Raw genomic sequence first — 19,846 nt, forward strand, 5'->3', positions numbered from 1 at the left:
TGTGGGTGACAGGAGCAAGAATTAGCTTTTCGGGCCCTTCAGTCTCCTGTTATCTCGGCGTTCGTGAACTCCTTTCAATCCTCCCTCGGGGGACGGTCTCTATGCTGTTTTTGCTCTGCCTCTACTAATGTAAGGAAGCATTTAAGCCCGTATCTACAGACGAAAGGAGACTTTCATACACTTGCTACAGCCGTGAAAGGCGTTAAACTCATTCCTAGCTCAAAACCGATCTGAACATGAAAGCACAGCGTTTTTTACATCCCCTTTCAAAACTCGCAGCACCAGATGTGTGGGGCTTTTATCTTATCGTTAGTTTTGAAGAGCAGTCTGTGCCCCGTGGAGCTGCGCGCGGGCAGGTGACCCGGCTCTGCCGCCACAGGCCGCCCTGTTTCCGTCTCTGCTCAATAAAAAGCTCCATGGCGCTGAGACTTGCGTTTCTGGCAGAGATTGCCCGCGTGTTAAAGCCTAACGACCAGAATATCTCTGTTTGATGTTCTCTTCAATTTTCCTAACAACCTCACTAATTTTGAGTGGCCTAATAAGAGCGAAACGGATGTAAACACAGTGGTGAAAAGCTGCGACCTCTGCGCCCGGCTCTGCTGATGCGCTCGTGGCAGGTGGGGGAAGGAGGGAACGGCCTCAGATCGCTGCCGCCCTTGGAGGAGGCTGCTGAAGGCAGCCCGGGGACATGACAGCGGTCGAAACAACCTGAGGGGAGATTTGAGGGGACAACGGTAAACGAGCGCATGTGCTAATCCGGGGATGGCGTCGGCGGGGCCCGCGCCGCGCTAGGCCGCGTCTCCAGGGCGGGCGCGTTGCTAGGGCGCCGCGTTGCTAGGGCGCGCTGCCCCGCCCCTCCCCGCGCCGCGCGCCGCGGCGTCCCAACATGGCGGCGGGCGGCGGCGGGCCGCTGGCGCTGCTGCTGCTGGCGGCGGCGGCGGCGGCGGCGCGGCTGTACCGCGCCGGGGAGGACCCGCTGCGCGTGCTGGCGGCGGGCACGGTGCGCCGGGCGCTCCTCAACTCCTCGGCCGCCTGGGTGGTGCAGTTCTACAGCTCGTCGTGCGGCCACTGCGTCGCCTTCGCCCCCACCTGGCGGGCCCTGGCCGGGGACGTCAAAGGTGAGTGCGTGTGTGCGGCCCCCCCACCCCGGGCCCGGTGCGGGGGCGCCGCCGGCCCCCGGCCCCGCTCGCGGCCCTTCCGCCCGGGGCGCCCCCGCGGCGAGGCCGTTCGCCCCCGCGGCGCTGCTGGCACCGGGCCCCGGGCGGGGCGGTGCAGCGTGGGCCCGGCGCGGCGGCGCCTCGTCGTGTGTGGGGCACGGTGGCGCCTCGTCGGGGGGCACAGCACGGCCTCGTCACGCATGGCGGTACCCCATTGTGTGTGGGGCACTGCGGTGCCTTGTTAGGGGTCATGGCATGGCCCTGTCACGCGTGGCAGCCCCTCATTGTGTGTGGGGCACGGCGGTGCCTCGCTGGGGGGCACGGCACGGCCCTGTCACGCATGGCGGCACCTCGTCATGTGTGGGGCACAGCGGTGCCTCGTTGGGGGGCACGGCCCTGTCACACATGGCAGCGCCCCGTCACGTGTGGGGCATGGTGGTGCCCTGTTGTGGGGCACAGCATGGCCCTGTCACATGTGCCAGCACCCCATCACGTCTGGGGCACAGCGGTGCCTCGTTGGGGAGTATGGCATGGCCCCATCACGCGTGGCGGCCCCTTGTCGTGTGTGGGGCACGGTGGTGCCCTGTTGTGGGGCACAGCACGGCCCTGTCACGCCTGGCACCACCCCGTCGTGTGTGGGGCACGGCGATGCCTTGTCACATATGGGTCACGTGTTGCGGTGCCTCATGTGCAGGTCGTGGCTTGGCCTCATCACATGTGGCAGTGCCTTGTCACGCATGGGTCACACGTGGTGCCTTGTCGCCCGTGGGTCACGGCATTGCCTCATCACATGTAGCAGAGCCTCGTTGCACAGGGGTGGTGCCTGGGTTGCGGCATGGCCTTGTCACACATGGGTCACGTGTTGCAGTGCCTCGTCACACAAGTCGTGGCATGGCCTTGTCACATGTGGCGGCACCTCGTCGTGTGGGTCATGCGTGGCAGTGCCTCGTCACACAGGTCACAGCACGGCCTTGTCACATGCAGTGGAGCCTCATCACATGTGGGTCACGACAGTGCTTCGTCATGTGTGGGTCACCCCTCTTTTTCCCTCCCCTGTGATGGGCAAGCCCTCGCCACTTTGTCAGAGTAGTACACGGGCGGAAGCACGGCATGGAGGATAGCGGCAGGGCTCCAAGCCGAAGGTTTCAGACGAATCCAGGAATAAAATATCGCTACCCCACAAACGCATGCAGTGCTCAGCCGCAGAATTGCATGCGAAGGTCTCCGTATGCGTTGCAGAGTGCGAGTGGATGCACTAAGGCCCAGGGGGTATGTTTAGACTGTAAACTCTTTGAGGCAATGTTATTTTGTCCTTTGAATGTTTTGTAAAGAGACTAACCTATTTTAAAGGCTAAACCAAGCATAATAAAGTCTGTGGCACTGGAGAGGCCATATGTGTGCTTGGTTTACATCTTGCAATGTCGCATGAATGCTCAAAGTGACCTCTAGATAGAAGGGGGGAAAGTACTGGCAGGAAACAAGAGAAACATCAAAGCTAAGTGGTAGTCAGATTTTCAGATTTGGCAAAAAGTTGCTTAAAAAATATATACTCTCAGTTTATACTGAGGGAGACTTTTGTTGCTATGTCTAACTCTGCTCAGTTCTTTTTTCAGATGCTGAAGTGTTTTACTGTATTTGTAGATCTAGTGTAAGGGAACAAACCGGCCCTCCTGGTGTCAGTTAAATTGAGTAGCTATGGTGCGGAGAAGACTTGAGATTGAACTTGTATAGGAAATGTTATGGTTAATAGGGTGGTGTGAAATGCTTTCTAAACGACTCTTGATCTATCATTTAACTCAAGAAAGATTTTTCAGGTTGTCTGACAGAGTGAAGTCTCAGACATCCTTGCATGTGAAAAAGTATCAACCTCGCTTAACACTTAAAAAATGCAGGTGCAGTTTCAGGTATATTTATTTTTAGATATGTGGAAATGGAGGCAAAATCCAGGCCTCATTGAAAACAGGACCTGGTGTGTTTGTCACATACTGAAGAATGCTGACTGAGCAAAAACTCCAAAACCTGTAAACACAGAACCATAGTGGTTTCCAAGCATTTCAAACACTCATTACTTTTATGCTTTTTGTTTGTCGTAACAGAAGCTTTATTTCTGGTTTCTTTGCATAAGCTTGTGTAACTTTTTCACTTTCTGATTTGATATGCTTGTGGCCAAAACACTATTACATTTTAGCTTCCCTCTTTTTGTTTTATTTTGAAGACAAGTTAAGAACAAGAATATGGCAGTGAAGAACATGAAAAGCCTGAACTCAACAGAAGCTTTTTCAAATAAGAAAGGGACATGTTTCTACAGCAGCATAATACCTTTGTAGACAATATTTTTCATAACTTACAATGACTTCAAATACGTATTTTTTTATTCTTGTTCATCTGCAGTTAGAACGAGTCCAATCCTGAGGGTAGTAAGCTTTCATCTGCGGTCAAGCTAACTGTGAATGATATTATGCACTTGGCCTTGAACTGGTTTCATTTGTCCACAAAATGTTTCCATTTTAAAATCGGGACAAATGGATTTTAGTAGGAAACTGAGAATAGTCACACTTTTTGTTGGTAGCTTTATCAGAAAAACATTTCAGCTACTTATTCAGACTGTCTCAACATTTATTTTTCAAAAATATTTTACTTATGTGGTAAGATATTTCAAGTAACTTTGAGTATGCCGGCTCATCTGTATTAGAAAACGATACCAAATTTGCAAATTTAACTACAGTGATCTAGGAATTCAGTTACATTGATGCAAGTCCTTTGTACAAATAGAAGGCTTGTGTTAATACAGTTCACTTTTATTCCATTTCTCATTTGTTAAATCTTGCAATAATATCATTGCAAACCATGTAGCAGAGAGAAATGCTTCTGAGAAATAGGAACAGTGTTTTCTTTTGTGTAATTTACATTTTCAGTTCGATACTCGTCTCAGAACAGACTTCAAGCTTAGAGGCATTGCTAATGTATTCCTAATTACACATTTAGTTCTGTTATAATAGTGTACAAGGCTGCTGTTCTAGTTAATTGTACTTTTGCTGTTTTAAAACGTGGTTGAGTATATCCACCAAAATGCTTGTGGTTTAGAGCTGTATGTAATAATTTTCTGTGCAGAAGTAACAAACCCTTGGAAATCCCATACAAAATAATCCGTGAATTATATACACAAATAACTGTTCTGAATCTGACAATAATGATTTTCCTCTAGAAATTGTTCTTTAAATGCTTTTGATGGGAAATTACAGAAGCCTTGTCACTAATCAGGAAGTGGGGTATGTGTTGCCTATGTAACTCAAGTAGCACTCAGAGATTCCTTGTGATACATCTCTTACTTCCTTTGCTGAAGCTTCATAATGGAAAATAATACATCACATTGCATATACCTGTTGGAGGGAATATACCAGGTTTATGCAAGGAAAAATGTCTTTGTAGATATGCATTGTGCCTGGTATGTTGGTATTCTGTAGCATTTTTAAATGGTAGATTTGACCAACTTGCTGCATTTCCAGTTTTTCCAATATGTTTGTGTGATTTGTTGGAACTTCTTTAGCATAAGCAGAAGTAGTGTTGGTTAAAATAATATCACTGGTCTACCTCTTTCATGCAGTTTGTGAGTTAATGGAAATTATTTTGAGTCTCTAGCATAACTTCTCTCAGTAACTTTATCCTTAGTTTACATATGTTATGAACCTCCAGTATGTTTAAACTATTTGCTCAAATTTGACAAAATTTTTCATGTGAAGAATGGTATGCTGATTGTTTTACTGTGTTGTAAGGCAGGGTAACAAGCTCCATATAGATTTTTTTTTTGCCCCATTTTTCAGCCTGCAATCACTAAAATCTAGGCTGTGTTACAAGGTATTTCAGAAATACTAATGCTGTTTTAAAATAGAATGGTCAGCAGCATTTTAAAAAAAATAGGCTACAGTGCCACTATAAATGTATACAGTCTAGGCTGTGCACTGCAGAAGGAGGACTGTCACATCCTTTAGAAGTGAAAAGCTCCTTTTTAAGCAGAAGGGGATGCTAAGCAACGCACATCCCAGCTGGTGCTCTTTAACCCAAGTATTAGCTAGCGATGGGTTTGCATTGTTGTAGGGTTGGCTATTTGCATTATATTTATAGTGCTTCTATTCATTATGTGGAGGAGGATCAAGACAGGTGGAAAAAGGAGGAGGAGTGGTGTAAGTTGAATGAGATAAATATCGAGAAGCCAAACTTTTTTTATTTTGCATTTTATTTGATAAAATAGACTGTTGTATCTTTTGTGTTCATGTGAATACATGCCCATCTGCTAGAATGCTTGTAGTTACTACTGGTGCCTGTTCAGCTGTTGGCATGTTCAGTACAACTGAAATTCTCAGTCAGCTGCTCCATCCTTCTTCAAAGACAAATAAAGGTCAAGCTAAATTTCAAAAGCAGAAATACTTAAACTCTGTGGCTCTTGCTGTGAAACATTTAAAAAAGAAACGTTCAGTGATGTCCCAAGTAAAATATGTAGCCCTTCAGTTAAAACTCAGATATCTTTAAATACATCTCATGTATTCTTGAACTGTACAAAAAAATAAGACAACTTTCAAGGGACAGCATGTGAGCCTTGGAGTGCCTCGTTGGGGACTGTGATTCTTCAGGCTTCTGAGAAAATTGCAAGCTCATCGAAAGCAAGACTGTGTTAAAATCAACTCTGATACAAGATGCATGAAATTTATAGTTATGTAATTGACAGCCATATGGATGGATAACTGTTGGATTCATCTTGTAAAATAAGCGTGCAGAGTGAATTTAGCTGAATAAGCTTGGCAGATGCAGGAAGCTAGAGAATGATACTGTATCTTGCAAGTGTTGGATTGGCCCCTATTTCACCTGCTTGGATTCTGTAAAATGTCTTAAGTCCTGAAAATGTTGCATTGTGTGTTGGGATTCTTTTTTTTCATTTAGATTTATTGAAAATATTGATGCAACTAAGAAAAGTGGAGGGGTTTTAGTTATGTTAAAAATGAGTAGATCATATTGCTGCTGAGGATAGAAATGGATAGCAAATGAGGATCAAACCAATGCGCTTTTTTTAAAAAAAAATACCATTGGAATCTATGGGAGTTCTGTTATTGATTTCCATGGGAACTGATCTAATCTGTCGGCTAAGATCCATGATCACTTATGCTGAAAATGGAAAGATATCTTTCTTTTTAGATTGGGAATCTGCGATCAGAATTGGTGTGCTGGATTGTGGGGAAGAAGAGAACTACGAGACATGTAAAGAATATGGTATTCACTATTATCCAACTTTTAGGGTAAGTGGCATGATATATTGCATTATGTAAATGATAGGTGCTTTATACTAATTAGAACCAGAACAAATATGTTCACTCAGAGCGTTACATGCAACTATTGTTCTTCAGCTGGTTTTTTTCTTTGATTTTGTAGAGAAGACTGCAGGGTTGATAAAAGATGATTTCAGGTTCTTTTTGCTGAGTGGAATAGCTGATGCAGTCATCTGGAACAGTAATGCAGCCCTCGGATCTGAGTCTGAAAACTTTTTATTGACAGAAGATATCCTTCTAGAAAGCAGTATATTGTTACATGTACATAACAACCAGTTGTAACATATTTGTTAGATAATAATTTGTATAAATAACCATCTTAGATGCAAATGTTCATGATTTTAATAATGTTTTTAGTTGTGATATATGAAAGTAAATATAGTAGATTGAAACTACATCATGAAATCGCCCAATTTCATTAACGTGTTCCATTTAAAAACTTAGCCTGGATTAATTCTTCACTGTTTTTCTCATTAATTTCAAAATTCACTCAAACTGACTTTGAAAGCGATCTAGTGTTTGCCAAAAGAATCTAGAATTTTTCATTTTCAGGTCTAAGTGCAATTTTTAACTTCTCTGTCTTTTCTGATCTGTATAATTATTATCCATAAGAGTTAAAAGAAACTGATAGATGGATGGATGTCAGTAGATTTTGTTTGTTATAATAGGAAAGGAAACAGTAGAAGTTTTACTGTAGAAGTTATGGAGTCCTACCCAGACAGAGAAAGCAATGGTGGGTTTTGGGGTTCCCCTCCCCCTCTTTAAAGCTGTGGGGGTAAATTGTAATGTATTCTTTATTAGACATTGAGTGTTTTCTATTTTATTTTTTATAGCAGAGGGCAGTCAAGCTCCATTATATGCCATGTTTTAACCACTGGAGGGAGTTGAGAAATATGTGAATAGTGTTCTGAGCATATCCACAGTTAGTAGTACTAATCTGGTAATCATTAGTTCAGGTTAATGCTTGCAGTCATAAATCAGTATACAGTGTTGAGTACTACATTTTTTTGTTCAAAATGCCTCTGAAGTATTTTTAGAAAAAAAATCTATAAGGAACTTATATAATGATAGGAGGTTTTTTCCCTCTAAAAATTCGTTTGATTGTTGGATTAGCATTTCTAGGGGTATATATGAGCGATCCTCATACATGCTGGTTGTGAAGCAGGTCTTTGAACACATAGGCTAAAAGAAAGCTGTCTTCTGTACAGATAGCTAGATAGAGATGTTGTGTAATTAGAGCGGTAACAAGTAAAAGCTCTTGAAAGCTGTTTTTGCCTCTAAACTGAGCTTTCGTCTCATGCGGTGACTTGTTTTCAAAGGAATACTTTTTTTTTTTTCCTCCTGCATAGTACTTCAAAGCATTTACAAAGCAGTTTACAACTGGAGAAAATTATAAAGGTAAGAATATCCTACTCTAAGAAATCTCCAAAGCATTTATCCCATCACTGAGGAATATGTCATACAATAAGCAAAATCCCTCTACCAGTCAATTAATTTAGACATCTAGAGTTAGAATGGACACTGAATAGCTCTTTAGGATGTGACATTACAAGTACTGTATGAAAATGAAATGTCAGGCAGATTTTTAGGCAGGTAAAGCACAGGCGTTGTTCACTCCTCATGTTCAGAAGTGTAGCTCTTAATTTTCACAAATGGTTGGATCATTTTTTGTAACTCCTTTAAACAAAACACATCTCACCAGCATGATATTCCATTTGCTGGGTCCTGACTCTGATGCTTTTTTGATCCATCAGCTGCTTTCCAGGCATCCTGAATCTCGCTGGGAAAGCCCTATTCAGATGTTGACTAACTGAAAACAGGCTTATCCCCTGTGTCTGACAGGATCACGACTTCAAGTGGTTTGTCTGTGGACAAAAGTAATGTTGTCTTTTCCGATGGATTAACATTTAACAGGCCAGAGGTCAGAAGAGAGACCACCTGCACCATTAGCCCTTCATGTAGAATTAGACTGTAATTGTACCTGTTACTTTTGGCATTTGTGAGAGCGTCTACATTTTATTTCCTTTAAAAGAAATAACTTAAAATATCCTCACACTTCAGTTATTTGCTTTTATTGTTATGTGGCTTAGTATCCTCGCCTGGCCGATTTGCTAAGAATGGTACACCTGTGCAATTTTTAATGCATGATAAATATCTTTATGTCAAAAAAGCTGCTGAAGTCTCCCAATACAAGTATTGCAAAATTAAATACAGACTTAGAATGAAGCATTGTTTGAAGAGAAAATCAGCAAGGTAGGCAGATGGTTAGGTCTGGAGAAGTCTTGAGGTGTTTTTAATTTTTAGGTAGGATGGCAGCTGTTAAATACCATCTTGCCTTCACATTAAAATGGAATACTACAATTAAATTCTTATTCCCTGTTCTTAAGCCAAATAGTATTGCCTGCTTTTTTAAACCAAAATTGAAAACAAAAACCTAACCTACAAAAGCATGCAAATGTGAGAAAATCTGCCTGCGAGTCTTTTTTCCCTCTTTTCTGAATAGTGTTATGGGTGGTTTGGGGGGGGATTGTTTTTGGTTTTGTTTTGTTTTCTTCTTTTTGTAACCTGTATTCAGCAGGAGCCGATCGTGAGCTGCAAACAGTTCGCCAGATGATGATTGACTTCTTACAGAACCATTCTCAAGAGTTGAGACCACCTGCTTGCCCACCCTTGGATCCAGTTTCGTAAGTTCCTTGTTTAAAACACAACTGGTTATGCTAATTAAATAAAATATAAAAAGACTTGTTTAAGTACGGTTTTATACGATTATTACTTCTGCTACAAGATGATTAAAGGAAATTGCATCAATAACAATGAGATTATTACATTCTCCTGTGCTAAGTGGCTTTTCTTTTCTTAAAAGGTCCAGTGATATTACTTCTCTTTTTGACAAGAGTAGCCCTCATTATACTGCCATCGTGTTTGAAAGTAATAACTCCTATGTTGGACGAGAGGTAATGTATGACTTATGAATGAAAAAATTATTATAAATGAATGTTACCAATAATACAGCTGGGTTTCATATTATTTAGCCCAGCAAGAATATTTGTGATTATAGGACCAGATTAAAGAGGCGATAAAAAGATTATGCACGTTTGAGATATCAGGAAGTGAAGTAATGACATAAGGCTTTAAAGTTGCATTCAGTCACACAAAAAAACTTGCTTAAAACTGAGCACGATGTCATGTTAACTTCTTCCTTTCATACATTATTGGAAAAATAGTTCATCAGTTTCATTGTTACCGCAATTCTTTTGAGTCTCAAGACCTGGAAAATCACAAGAAAAATATTGTCAGATTATACATGACTTACTCTTTTATTACTGCTAGAGAACCATTCATAATATTTGTTCTTCTGGGCAGCTTTTGTGATTTCAGCTCTTTATAGTAATCTAAAATATCCGGTTCCTTTTCTTTGCATACAGGTCTTAAGAAATTTTATGCTGTCATCCTGATTTAGAGAATAAATGTTTTCACAGATCTGAGGCACTGAGGAAGTGAAAGTTTGGGGGGTTTTTTGACTTGTCCCTCCTCCCCCTCGCCCCCCGGTAAAATATTAAATTTGGCATCATATCTGCACTTAATGAGCCTGCTGTTAGCTTAGGCAACTGTTACTTTTCTCTTGCTGCCAAAATTTAGGATAAGTAAAGAAAATAAATTGCATAATTATCTAGGCATAATCTGTGTAGAAACATCAAGTGTCTGTGAAATGTTTCTAATTAGATTTGATGCTGAGATGGCCCAGTTGTGTAAGTGGAGGAGAGTGTGCTGCCAAAACTGGAAATCATTTTGAGAAGCAGACTGCTTCCAGACATTTGTTTCTGGAAACTGCTGTGTTGATACACGTGGGCCTTACTGAAAAGAAGAAGGGTGATGAACATAAAATTCTTCAGCATTTTATCACACTCACTTTAATTTTATTACCCTCTGCTATAGGGAAAGCTCAGAGTCATCTGAATAACAGAAAATGGAATCTGCTTTCAGGCAGAGAAATACTTGGTAATATTATGTAGTATTTTAGCTTTATAGGACATCTTAGTGAAATAGAAAAGAACATCACGTTTTCAAGTTTACAGTATATGTAAGGCAATATGGACAAACTTAATGTAAGTCTTAACAGCTGAAGAAAGAAAGGCCATGTGTTTAGCATTGATGGGAAGAGAGAAGAGGCTTTTAAAATACAAGTTTGAAAGTGAGGGAAAGCATAGCAAAGATAATACTCACCCAAAAGGGAGAAGCGCGGTGGAAACTTTGAAACTAGGAACAGTAAAAAATATAGAAGAGGGGTAAAAGTAAAAGAAGGACAAGCAGAAACATAAGAAGAGTCTGAAACCTGGAAGGTTTCGTAGGTAAGAATGGAGCATTTGAAATGGTGATGGAAGAGCGTAAACTAATGTATGGATCTGAGGAGTGCAGTTATTAGAGCAGCAAAAGAGCTTTGCCTTTAGCAGTGGGATCTTCAAGGATTTAGGAAGGGAAGGAATGAGTTCAGTGTGATTTCTTGGGGGGTTTTTTGTTTGGGGAGGGGTTTGAACAAATCTTCGCTGCTTTAACTGAGTCATCGTATTCATAGGTGCAACTTTGTAGTTGGCAAAGAACTTTGATAGTTGAATCCTGGCAAATCTTGGAGGCATCTTCATGTTACCACCCTCTTCTGCCTCCTACACCCTTTGCTGGAGTTTACACCTTGCAAAGAATGTGTGCCCACTCCAGCTGCTCCAGTGCAAAAGCCCAGCATCAGGTTTAAACAGCTGAGGAAGATTGGTTTGAGCTAAGATGCTGGACTATGGACTGGAACTTTTGAGGTATGGGCACTATATTCCAATGTGCAGTCTCTGCTGTGGGGTTGGTAGACAGAAAGAGCTGGATGAACAGCTAGGTACTGTGACTCCACTGATTACACAGCATGATTTGACAGGGCTTGTCAGGCAAAGCCTTAAATTATGTAAGCCCTTGATTGTTTCTAAGTTATGGACTTTGACATCAGAATGCCTTAAGCAGTGAGACCAAATAAATGTTTCTTTGCTACCTGAAATTTACCTTTAAACACATTATATATATATAACATGAAACATACACCTTTTGGTTCCTGTGAAGTGTCGTCTGGGCTGTTTTAAAGTTTGAGGACATTTTATCATTCATTCATTCTCATGTTTTCTTCAGATTTTAGATTTCAAAGGGAAAAGATCAGGGCAGAACAAGAAAAAGATAGAAGGCGGGAATAAATCATTTCCAGAGAGGGGTAAATCTTCTTCAACAGAAATTGTTAGTGTCCAGAGAATGCTAGTAAATGCACTTCCTTGGTGAACAGTTTAATGATACTCTTAAAGGATGATGCACTTCACCTATTTGCTTGTCTTGTTCTACGAGATTGGATATTCCTTGTGCAATGTATAATTCATGTTATCTTTTCATTACCCAGGTTATCTTAGACTTGATTCAGTATGAGAACATTGTGGTAAAGAGAGCATTGAATTTTGATAAGCCTTTTCTAGAGAAACTCGGTATTACCTCTGTCCCTTCATGCTATCTGTTGCATCCAAATGGATCCCATGGGTTAATTAACATGTAAGTAGTTATCTGTCTCTGAGAGATGTGTGCTACTTTAGGGGGTTCACTTAAGCTATAGCAGTTGCCGTAACTTACTCTGTATGAAAGGAGGCTATTTTATAACCTTTTTGTTTATGTTTATATAATGACATTTTATCTTAGCATGTAATTGATACATTGTACTGTTTGAAGTTTTCTGTTCCCTTTCTTTGTCTTTGGAAATTGTCCATCTTGAGCACTATTTAGACCTTTCTCCCATTGGCTATATATATGATAATCGTATTTAATGGCCTTGTTACACAGTTTACTCTTCGTGGGTGCTTATAATACACCAATATGAAGTAAGCCTGCAGAAGTTAGATTTCACCATATGGGAGGAAAGGCCAGCCAAAATGGCATGGGCAGTTAATTATAACCCGTGTGATGTTTGTCTACAAGAACAAGTTGATACTTCTGACAAAATTCTTTTGTGAAATAGGCAATTTTGAAGGTTTTTTAAATTGAAAAAGAAGCTCAAGGCCAATGTTGATATTCAGAGTTGTGATACGCTGTTAGCAATGTGCTGGTAGTTTTTAATGAACCATTTAATATTCTTATCTTTTTTTAATAAGAGACCTAATATTACTTTTGTTTACCACTATTGCCAGTTTGTAGCTTTTACCCATTACTGTGATAGTTCTGAAAAGAAAATACTTCAGAATAAAAGTGAGAAAGCTAATGAATTATCAAAGCTCTTAAAAAAAGAAAGAAACAAACAAACTTGCTCCCAAGTCAAAATATTTGTTCCATGTGAACATTGCCTGTGTAGGGTGAACTGACATCATCTGAATTTTTGTGAATGTGACATTTTTTTCTTATTTTGAATGGAATATCAAGCCACTAATCCAAATTATTTTTTATTATTACTGTTCCTAAACTGAACAGTGTTTCATTTCACTTCGTATCAAAATATAACACCTTTTACCAGAATTGTAAAACAGAAAACAAAGCAAAGATTTTATTTCAAAAATATACTAATTTACCTTGACTATTCACTTAGTTTGAGATAATCTTGAAATAATCTTTTCTTTGTTGCTTTGTGTGCAGTTTGAAGCCTCTACGGTCTTTCTTTTCTTCGTATTTAAAGTCACTGCCAGGTGTAAGAAAAAAACTTCTTTTGCCACTTCAGCTGCCTATAAAGGAAAACAAAGAAGAGAACACAGAAATCAAGGTGTGGAAGGAGTTTGATAAGTAAGTGATACCCTTGATTTTCAGATTAATGCTTGTTTATTGGAGAAATGATGGCATCAAGCAGAAAGCGTTGCTTTCAGCTGTTGCTTCAACATATCCATTTCTCAGTGTGTTTGGGTAACACTGGTGAATTAATTCAATTGCAAGGAAGAAGCAAGGACGCAGCTTCTACTAACTGAAGGTAACCTTCTTGCAACTGTGACTGGTGTTCTGAATGTTTCAGAGGTGGCATGACTGGGGGATTTTAGTATTTGGGTTTTGGCAGCAAATACCTGCACTGCTATGGAAGGAAAGATTTTTAGAAAGTATTTTTAACTACTTAATTGATGTAAAAATACCAAGGACTCATCAACCAGTACCTGAAATATATAGATCACTGACTTAAATTATTGGAAAACTTCAGCAAAGAAATCAGTGTTCTAGAAAAAAGTAAATAGTAAAATAGCAATGAACTGTGACTCATTTCTACAGACAGCAAGAATTCTGTGTGTGTATGGTAGTGAGGCAGCGTCCACTAGAAAGTGCTTGGAAAATGCTAATGTAGTAGAAAACCCTCAAGTCACCAGAAAAGACATTTGTCATACCAGATCCAGTAAGGTTTATCTTTACCCTCTTTCTGTGTTGGAGAGAAGGATACAAGGGCTTTGCAGAGAGGTAATCCCTCAGTGTCTTTAGATGGAAAAGATGTAGGACTGAGTGCTTTCATTTCATACTTATTTTCATTTCATGGAGGCTATTAGTGTCATTTTCTTTAAAAAGCAATAATAAAATATTTTATGTAGACCATCATCAGAACAACCTAGTTAAATTGAGCTGCTTTCCAGCAGAACAAAATCTTGTTGATATGGATCTCCAGTCTAAGTGTCTTCCAGATAGGGTTTTTTTGCGAATCTCATGCATGCATATGGATATCTCTTTAAGAAACTTGAATTCAACAGAATTTTACTGTTTTTAATATAAGTGAGTATCTTATTGAATAAGGAGGTGAATGTCAGAATAAGCCTGTAGTTTGAGTTGTTAAGAATGTAGATTATTCTGCATTTTATTTATATAAATTTATTTATTTTAATGCTTGTTATTTCAGGGTGGGGACAGAAGGTTTTTTGACTAGTTGTTTCTTTTTAATTCTGCTTGCTTTTAGAAGTGATAGTGCTTTTGAACTCTTATATAAAGTGTTTAGCTCTATTAATTATATGAACTTCTACTTGTACTGCTATGTTTCCCTGCATCATGCTGACTTAAGGTTATATTCTGAAAGTGTTGAAAGAGAGGGTGTTTACCTTAATGCATTTGTATTTTGTAAAGTGCTTTGTGTTGTGAATGTCTTTTTTGTTGCTGTGATAGTTCCAAATGTGAAGAACTGTTAAAATCTTTTGATTTGCTTTAGATGTTTTACTTGTACTTGTCATGAGGTGCTTAGTTATGTCTCAAGATTGATATGATTTAATTTGACTGTTAAACTTGTATGCAAATAACCTACAGTAAAGCTACTACATTTTAGAGCGGATTTCTATATTCAGTCCTTTTTAACCGACTTTTTTCAGTCTTGTTTACGTTCCCGCTCTGTTTGTAATCTACTTTTGTTAAACAAAAGGCTCCCTTTTTCATAGGGTATAATTTGTGATTTGTTTGGATTCTGAAGAGAAGCTGTAATTTCTTTACACCAGCTATTTCCTTGCCTCAATGTCAGGTTATAATTCCATTACATGGTAAAGTTGGCTAGGAGGCAAGAAGTTTACTCAAACACAGAAAAACTTCATGTGTATGGTTATACTTCATTTGTCTAATGGCTACATAAAATGATGTAAAACTACTCTGTTAAAAGTGGAGTGCAGTGAAACTCATTGAGCTTGACATTCACCATAGCAAACAGCTGTAGTTACTGCTGTATCTTCCCATACCTGGTGTAGGATATACTGCAATCACTGTGGAGTGGCAAATGTTGAGGTTTTAATGACACCTACTATATATCAATTTTACCTTCATGACTGGTGAGAAAATGAGCAAAAGAAACCTGCCACTTTATAACATTATATATGTGTGTTTCAGATCTAAGCTGTACATGGCTGACCTTGAATCAGGATTGCATTACCTGCTCCGGGTAGAGCTTGCTACGCACAAGACACTTGAGGGAGCAGAGCTAAAGACCTTCAAGGATTTTGTTACTGTCTCTGCCAAGGTATACACTTCTAGTCTTTGATTATTTGTGAGAGTAAAGTGACTCTAACATAGAATTTCTTATGTGATGTACACCTCTCAAAATGTCTTTCAAAATATGTTTAAATACCTGTTTCTTCACTAGCTTAAGATACGAAACTTTTGTGGGTTTCTTTAAATGTTATTTTTGAGCTATTGTATGCAATTCTGAAATACTTGTAGGACTGATGTCATCTTAGAAGGCTCAAAATTAAATAAAGACTCTGGTCTGCAGCATATAGAACAAACACTAAAAATTTAGCCCATTTATCAGATTTTCATGATGAGTAGCCACTGTGTTTGAGTGGGGGGAGAGGAACCTTGTTTTTCATTCCTGATGTTTAGATTTTTTTAGTGCATATGCATATTATCATATTTATTTGACAAATATAATGTTCATAAAACAATTGAACATTTAAAGATATTGCTAACTTGAGTCTAAATTTTGAATATAATTGAGGTACAGTATTTCAAAAATAAAGATGCTTGTATTACACTGAATGAAGGGGCAATGTAAGTAATGTAACATGATATGACTTGAAAAAATTAAAATAATTTAACTTTGTAATGTCAGCTGAAATAACCAATGTCTCCTTACTGAATAATAAACATTTTATTTTAAACAAGGCAAATCAATAGCTATTTAAGGGAATAATAAGGGTTGTATGAAATATTTGCAAGTATCTGGATTTATCTGAAAATCAGACAGTTTCTTGCCCCCCTACGGCCATAGAGGTCAGAAATCTCCAGCTGGCCTCATTTCTTTAAGAAAGTGTAGTGCTAATCTTTCCATCATATTATCCCTAAAACATCCTCTGTTCTTCCTGATGGCTCCTGGCCAGCTGATGTAATTTACTTTCCTGGCTATTAGTGCATAAATGGGGAATGCTCTCTTTTAGTTGCATTCTCATCTCCAGACTGTGATTGGGTAAATGGGGAAGGCTGTCCTTTATTTGCATTTTCTTGTTGTGTAACACTTCTAGTTCTCATTCATAATTCTCATGTGTTTCCATTAGGATCTTTTAGATTTGAGACTGTCAGTATGCCAAAGTGTGCAATGTTGGTACCATAACTATATGCATCCTTTGCAGGCTATAAGCTTTGGTTTTAAAAGCTTAACTCTCTACCTCACCCTCTTTTTTTTTTTTAACTAAATATTTAGCAATCAATTAATAAAAACAGCTTTGTGAATCTGGACTTCAGGACTTTGTATACTATCCTCTTTTTTAACAGCATTTATGGTGATGTTAATTAATGTGTCACACCAATCCAGTCTCCAGTCTCCTACTCAGGGATTTTATTTGTTGCAGAACTAGGTCTTTTGGCTCTTAGTGCAGGAGCCCATTCTTTTGAATCCTCCATGAGACTGATATCTACCTGAGATGCTCTGCAACTGTTGTCTTTCAGATGGTTATGCACAACATTTTGGGGATCCTACAGGAGTTAACATAATTATAATATACAGTCAGTAGTTCAGAGGTGTACTCTTTTATTATTGACTATGTAAAAGCTTTGTCTTTGAACCCAAACAATGCACAAGATCCCTCCTGTTAGATCCTGTACAGACAGTTAGCAAAAGGGAGTTCTTGCCCATGAGACTGGCACAGTATCAAGTAAATGGCCTTTGAGCCAGTGAGAGAAGTTATGAATAGTTGGACAACTACTATACAGAATGAACTAGCAGAAGTATAGCATCTTCTGTCATAAATTACTGTATGTATTTAATGTAGCAGATACAGGGACTGTTTCCTCATCTGTTGAAATACTGCTCCCTCTGGAAGGGTACTTAGAAGATGCTATGCATACTCTAATGAATTCTGTAATAATTAGAAACATCAGTAATGCAAAGTACCATTTCTAGTGTAAAATAATGACATTACAGATGTGTTTTACAGTTCCTCATACTTTTCTGCCAGACCTTGAGTTCTTTAACTTGCAAGTATTTGGAAATCACTGTTACATATGTGAAAAAGAAAATACCCTTCTAGAAAACCAGCATCATCTGTATTTACAAAAATCTGAACAAAAGATATATAAGAACTAATTTTTGAGATTAATCTTCTAAGAGTGAGAAAGGACATATGCCTCTAATTCATTCGTTCTTATGCCCATAAAAGTTGAGATATTAATAATCCATATGTAATGTTTTTAATAGGCTTCCATTTTACTATTGGATAGTGAAGTTAGTTGTTTTGTTTAGTAATTTGAAAAATTAGGATCATAAATGTGTGTAGAAGCATTCCAGTCATTTAGATAAAGTCGCTGTTGAAAGATGATTTGGCAATCTCAATTTGTAATCTGGTATGTCTTCATTTCCATCTGAATTTTTGATCCAAAGGGCTAGATACTATTTGAAGTGTATGATACTTTGATATCAGTACTGTTAGAGAGAATAGATGTGAAACTAACATGCTGACCATTTAAAAGTTCCCTAGAGGTCCCTGCCAAAATTCCTTCTTGAGCTATATACTGATCTGAATTACCTCAATGCAAAATTCCACATAACCTGTCAAAAGTTGTTTTGTAGCATTTCTGCGTGCTATTGAATAGCTGCGTTTTACCGGTTAACTTTACGTGCATGCAACTTGTTAAATTTCATAAACAAATAGCTTTTTATTGAGAAACAGAACAAATGATTAATTTGCATGTAACAAAGTCTGTTAAGTTTAAATGAAGCTTTTAAAAATGAGAAAAAATATGTTTAGATATAATATAGAATATAGAACTGTCTTGGTGCTAATGAGATTTGAGCTTTAAAATGTTGGTAATTTTTTTTCCCACCCCCCCCACCCCCCCAGCTTTTTCCTGGCCGTCAGCCTGTGGTAAAGTTGTTAGAGACCTTGCAAGAGTGGCTGGTGAGCCTTCCATTAGACAAAATCCCTTATGATGCTATCCTAGATCTGGTCAACAACAAAATGCGGGTAAGCTGTTACTAGTTTCCAGCATAAAATACAGCATTAGTAAAGGATAAGATTCTATATAAATCTAAGACATCACTTACTGATAGTCCCTCAGTCATAATGGAGTTATAAGAAGGTTAAAATGAAGTGAAATCATTACTAGGAAAAAAAATTCTTAGGAAGGAATTGAAATGAGAGCATTGAAATATGCAATCCTGTCTCAGTTTTATAATGAACAAGCAATCACTAACATATAGATGTTCCTTGTGTCACCTTCAAATGATTTAAGATTCTCAGCAGAAATTTTTGAGTTGCTTTTGCTCTCCATACCTTTCCAAAACAGGCATGAACACATGTATGATGTATATTATCACTGACACTGTTCTCTTTAACTGAGCTGAACGAGAGGCTCTCCAGTGTGTGTTCATTCCATATGCTAGTCATACGTTGGGATGCTCAAGATGCATGTTTTGTTTTCTTTCTGATTGGTTTTCAAGGCTTTGAATGCACCAATTATTTTATCACCAGGATTCTATTAAGGTCAGAGTTTAAAAGAGGAGGTATTTACCCACTGAAGTGGGCATTATTCCTGAAGCATTTTTAGAAAACACTCTAATTTCCTGCCACAATGTAGACCTTACTAGGAATCCCATCTCAGTTTGGTAATGCAAAGCAATATGATAGGCCCGTCACTGTACAGAAATTAATATGAATCTTTATTCCCATGAACTGAGACTGCTATCTGAATTCTGGAAACTTGTGTGTTTTAGGAAGCAGAGAGATAAGTTCACTAAATCTGAAATCTTACACTAGATTTTTCGATATGTTGAATAAATAGTGGTTTTGTATTTAGAAGAAATAGTGATCAATTTTACACGTTATCCTGTTAATACATTACTACTATAAGTCAGGTCACTCTTACTGAGTAATAAGGTATTTCTATTGTGCCTAGTGAAATTATAACTTGGCCTGAGTCTACAATAATGTTATATGCATATATGAATATGTATGTGTATGTGAGAATTTTTTTTTTTTTTATACTGGGCCTAAAAAAAGTTACAAGTTAAGCTATTGCATGTATTCCGTCAGACTAATCAGACATTCATGATCTGCATCTTGGTAGGTTTAGCATCAATGACTGTGTTACATGTCATGTAATATGTTTGCAAGAAGGATGAATTTAACAACAGTTCATCAGAATATCTCAGAGATTTTACTTCAGGGTTGTTCCAAGTTTTGAACATCTTTGCCTTAAACATGAGTTTATTAGCAAGAAGTGGGTTTTTTTGTAAGCTTATTTAATCACAGATCTTTTCTCAGGTAGAAAATGTTCTGTTTCAGCCTGTCACTTTGACATTGTACAGGATTACTTGCATGTGTTTGGTTATGCGAATTTGCTTGTCTCAAGTTCTTTGCTGTTTCCAACATGTATAAGAGCTTGTATGTTCAACGATAAAGTAGTTTACAGATAAATATGTGAAAAGAACTGCAAAAA

General features: G+C 38.8%; 1 protein-coding gene across 2 annotated transcripts in view; it reads left to right on the forward strand.

The window, feature by feature from the left end:
* Nucleotides 1-852: 852 nt before the first annotated feature.
* Nucleotides 853-19,846, forward strand: part of QSOX2 (quiescin sulfhydryl oxidase 2) — a 30,823-nt gene continuing 11,829 nt past the window's right edge. The window contains exons 1-9 of one of the 2 annotated variants that reach the window (XM_064523880.1): nt 853-1,118; nt 6,345-6,445; nt 7,825-7,873; nt 9,051-9,159; nt 9,339-9,429; nt 11,898-12,043; nt 13,112-13,255; nt 15,305-15,434; nt 18,250-18,372. In XM_064523880.1, the coding sequence (XP_064379950.1) occupies nt 887-1,118; nt 6,345-6,445; nt 7,825-7,873; nt 9,051-9,159; nt 9,339-9,429; nt 11,898-12,043; nt 13,112-13,255; nt 15,305-15,434; nt 18,250-18,372 (1,125 nt within the window). In that variant the 5' untranslated portion in view covers nt 853-886. The remainder of the gene's footprint in view (nt 1,119-6,344; nt 6,446-7,824; nt 7,874-9,050; nt 9,160-9,338; nt 9,430-11,897; nt 12,044-13,111; nt 13,256-15,304; nt 15,435-18,249; nt 18,373-19,846) is intronic. The other variant, XM_064523881.1, reaches the window with a different exon arrangement.

The sequence above is a fragment of the Dromaius novaehollandiae genome, chromosome 20 (assembly GCF_036370855.1).
Source record: "Dromaius novaehollandiae isolate bDroNov1 chromosome 20, bDroNov1.hap1, whole genome shotgun sequence".
Classification (NCBI taxonomy): Eukaryota; Metazoa; Chordata; class Aves; order Casuariiformes; family Dromaiidae; genus Dromaius; species Dromaius novaehollandiae.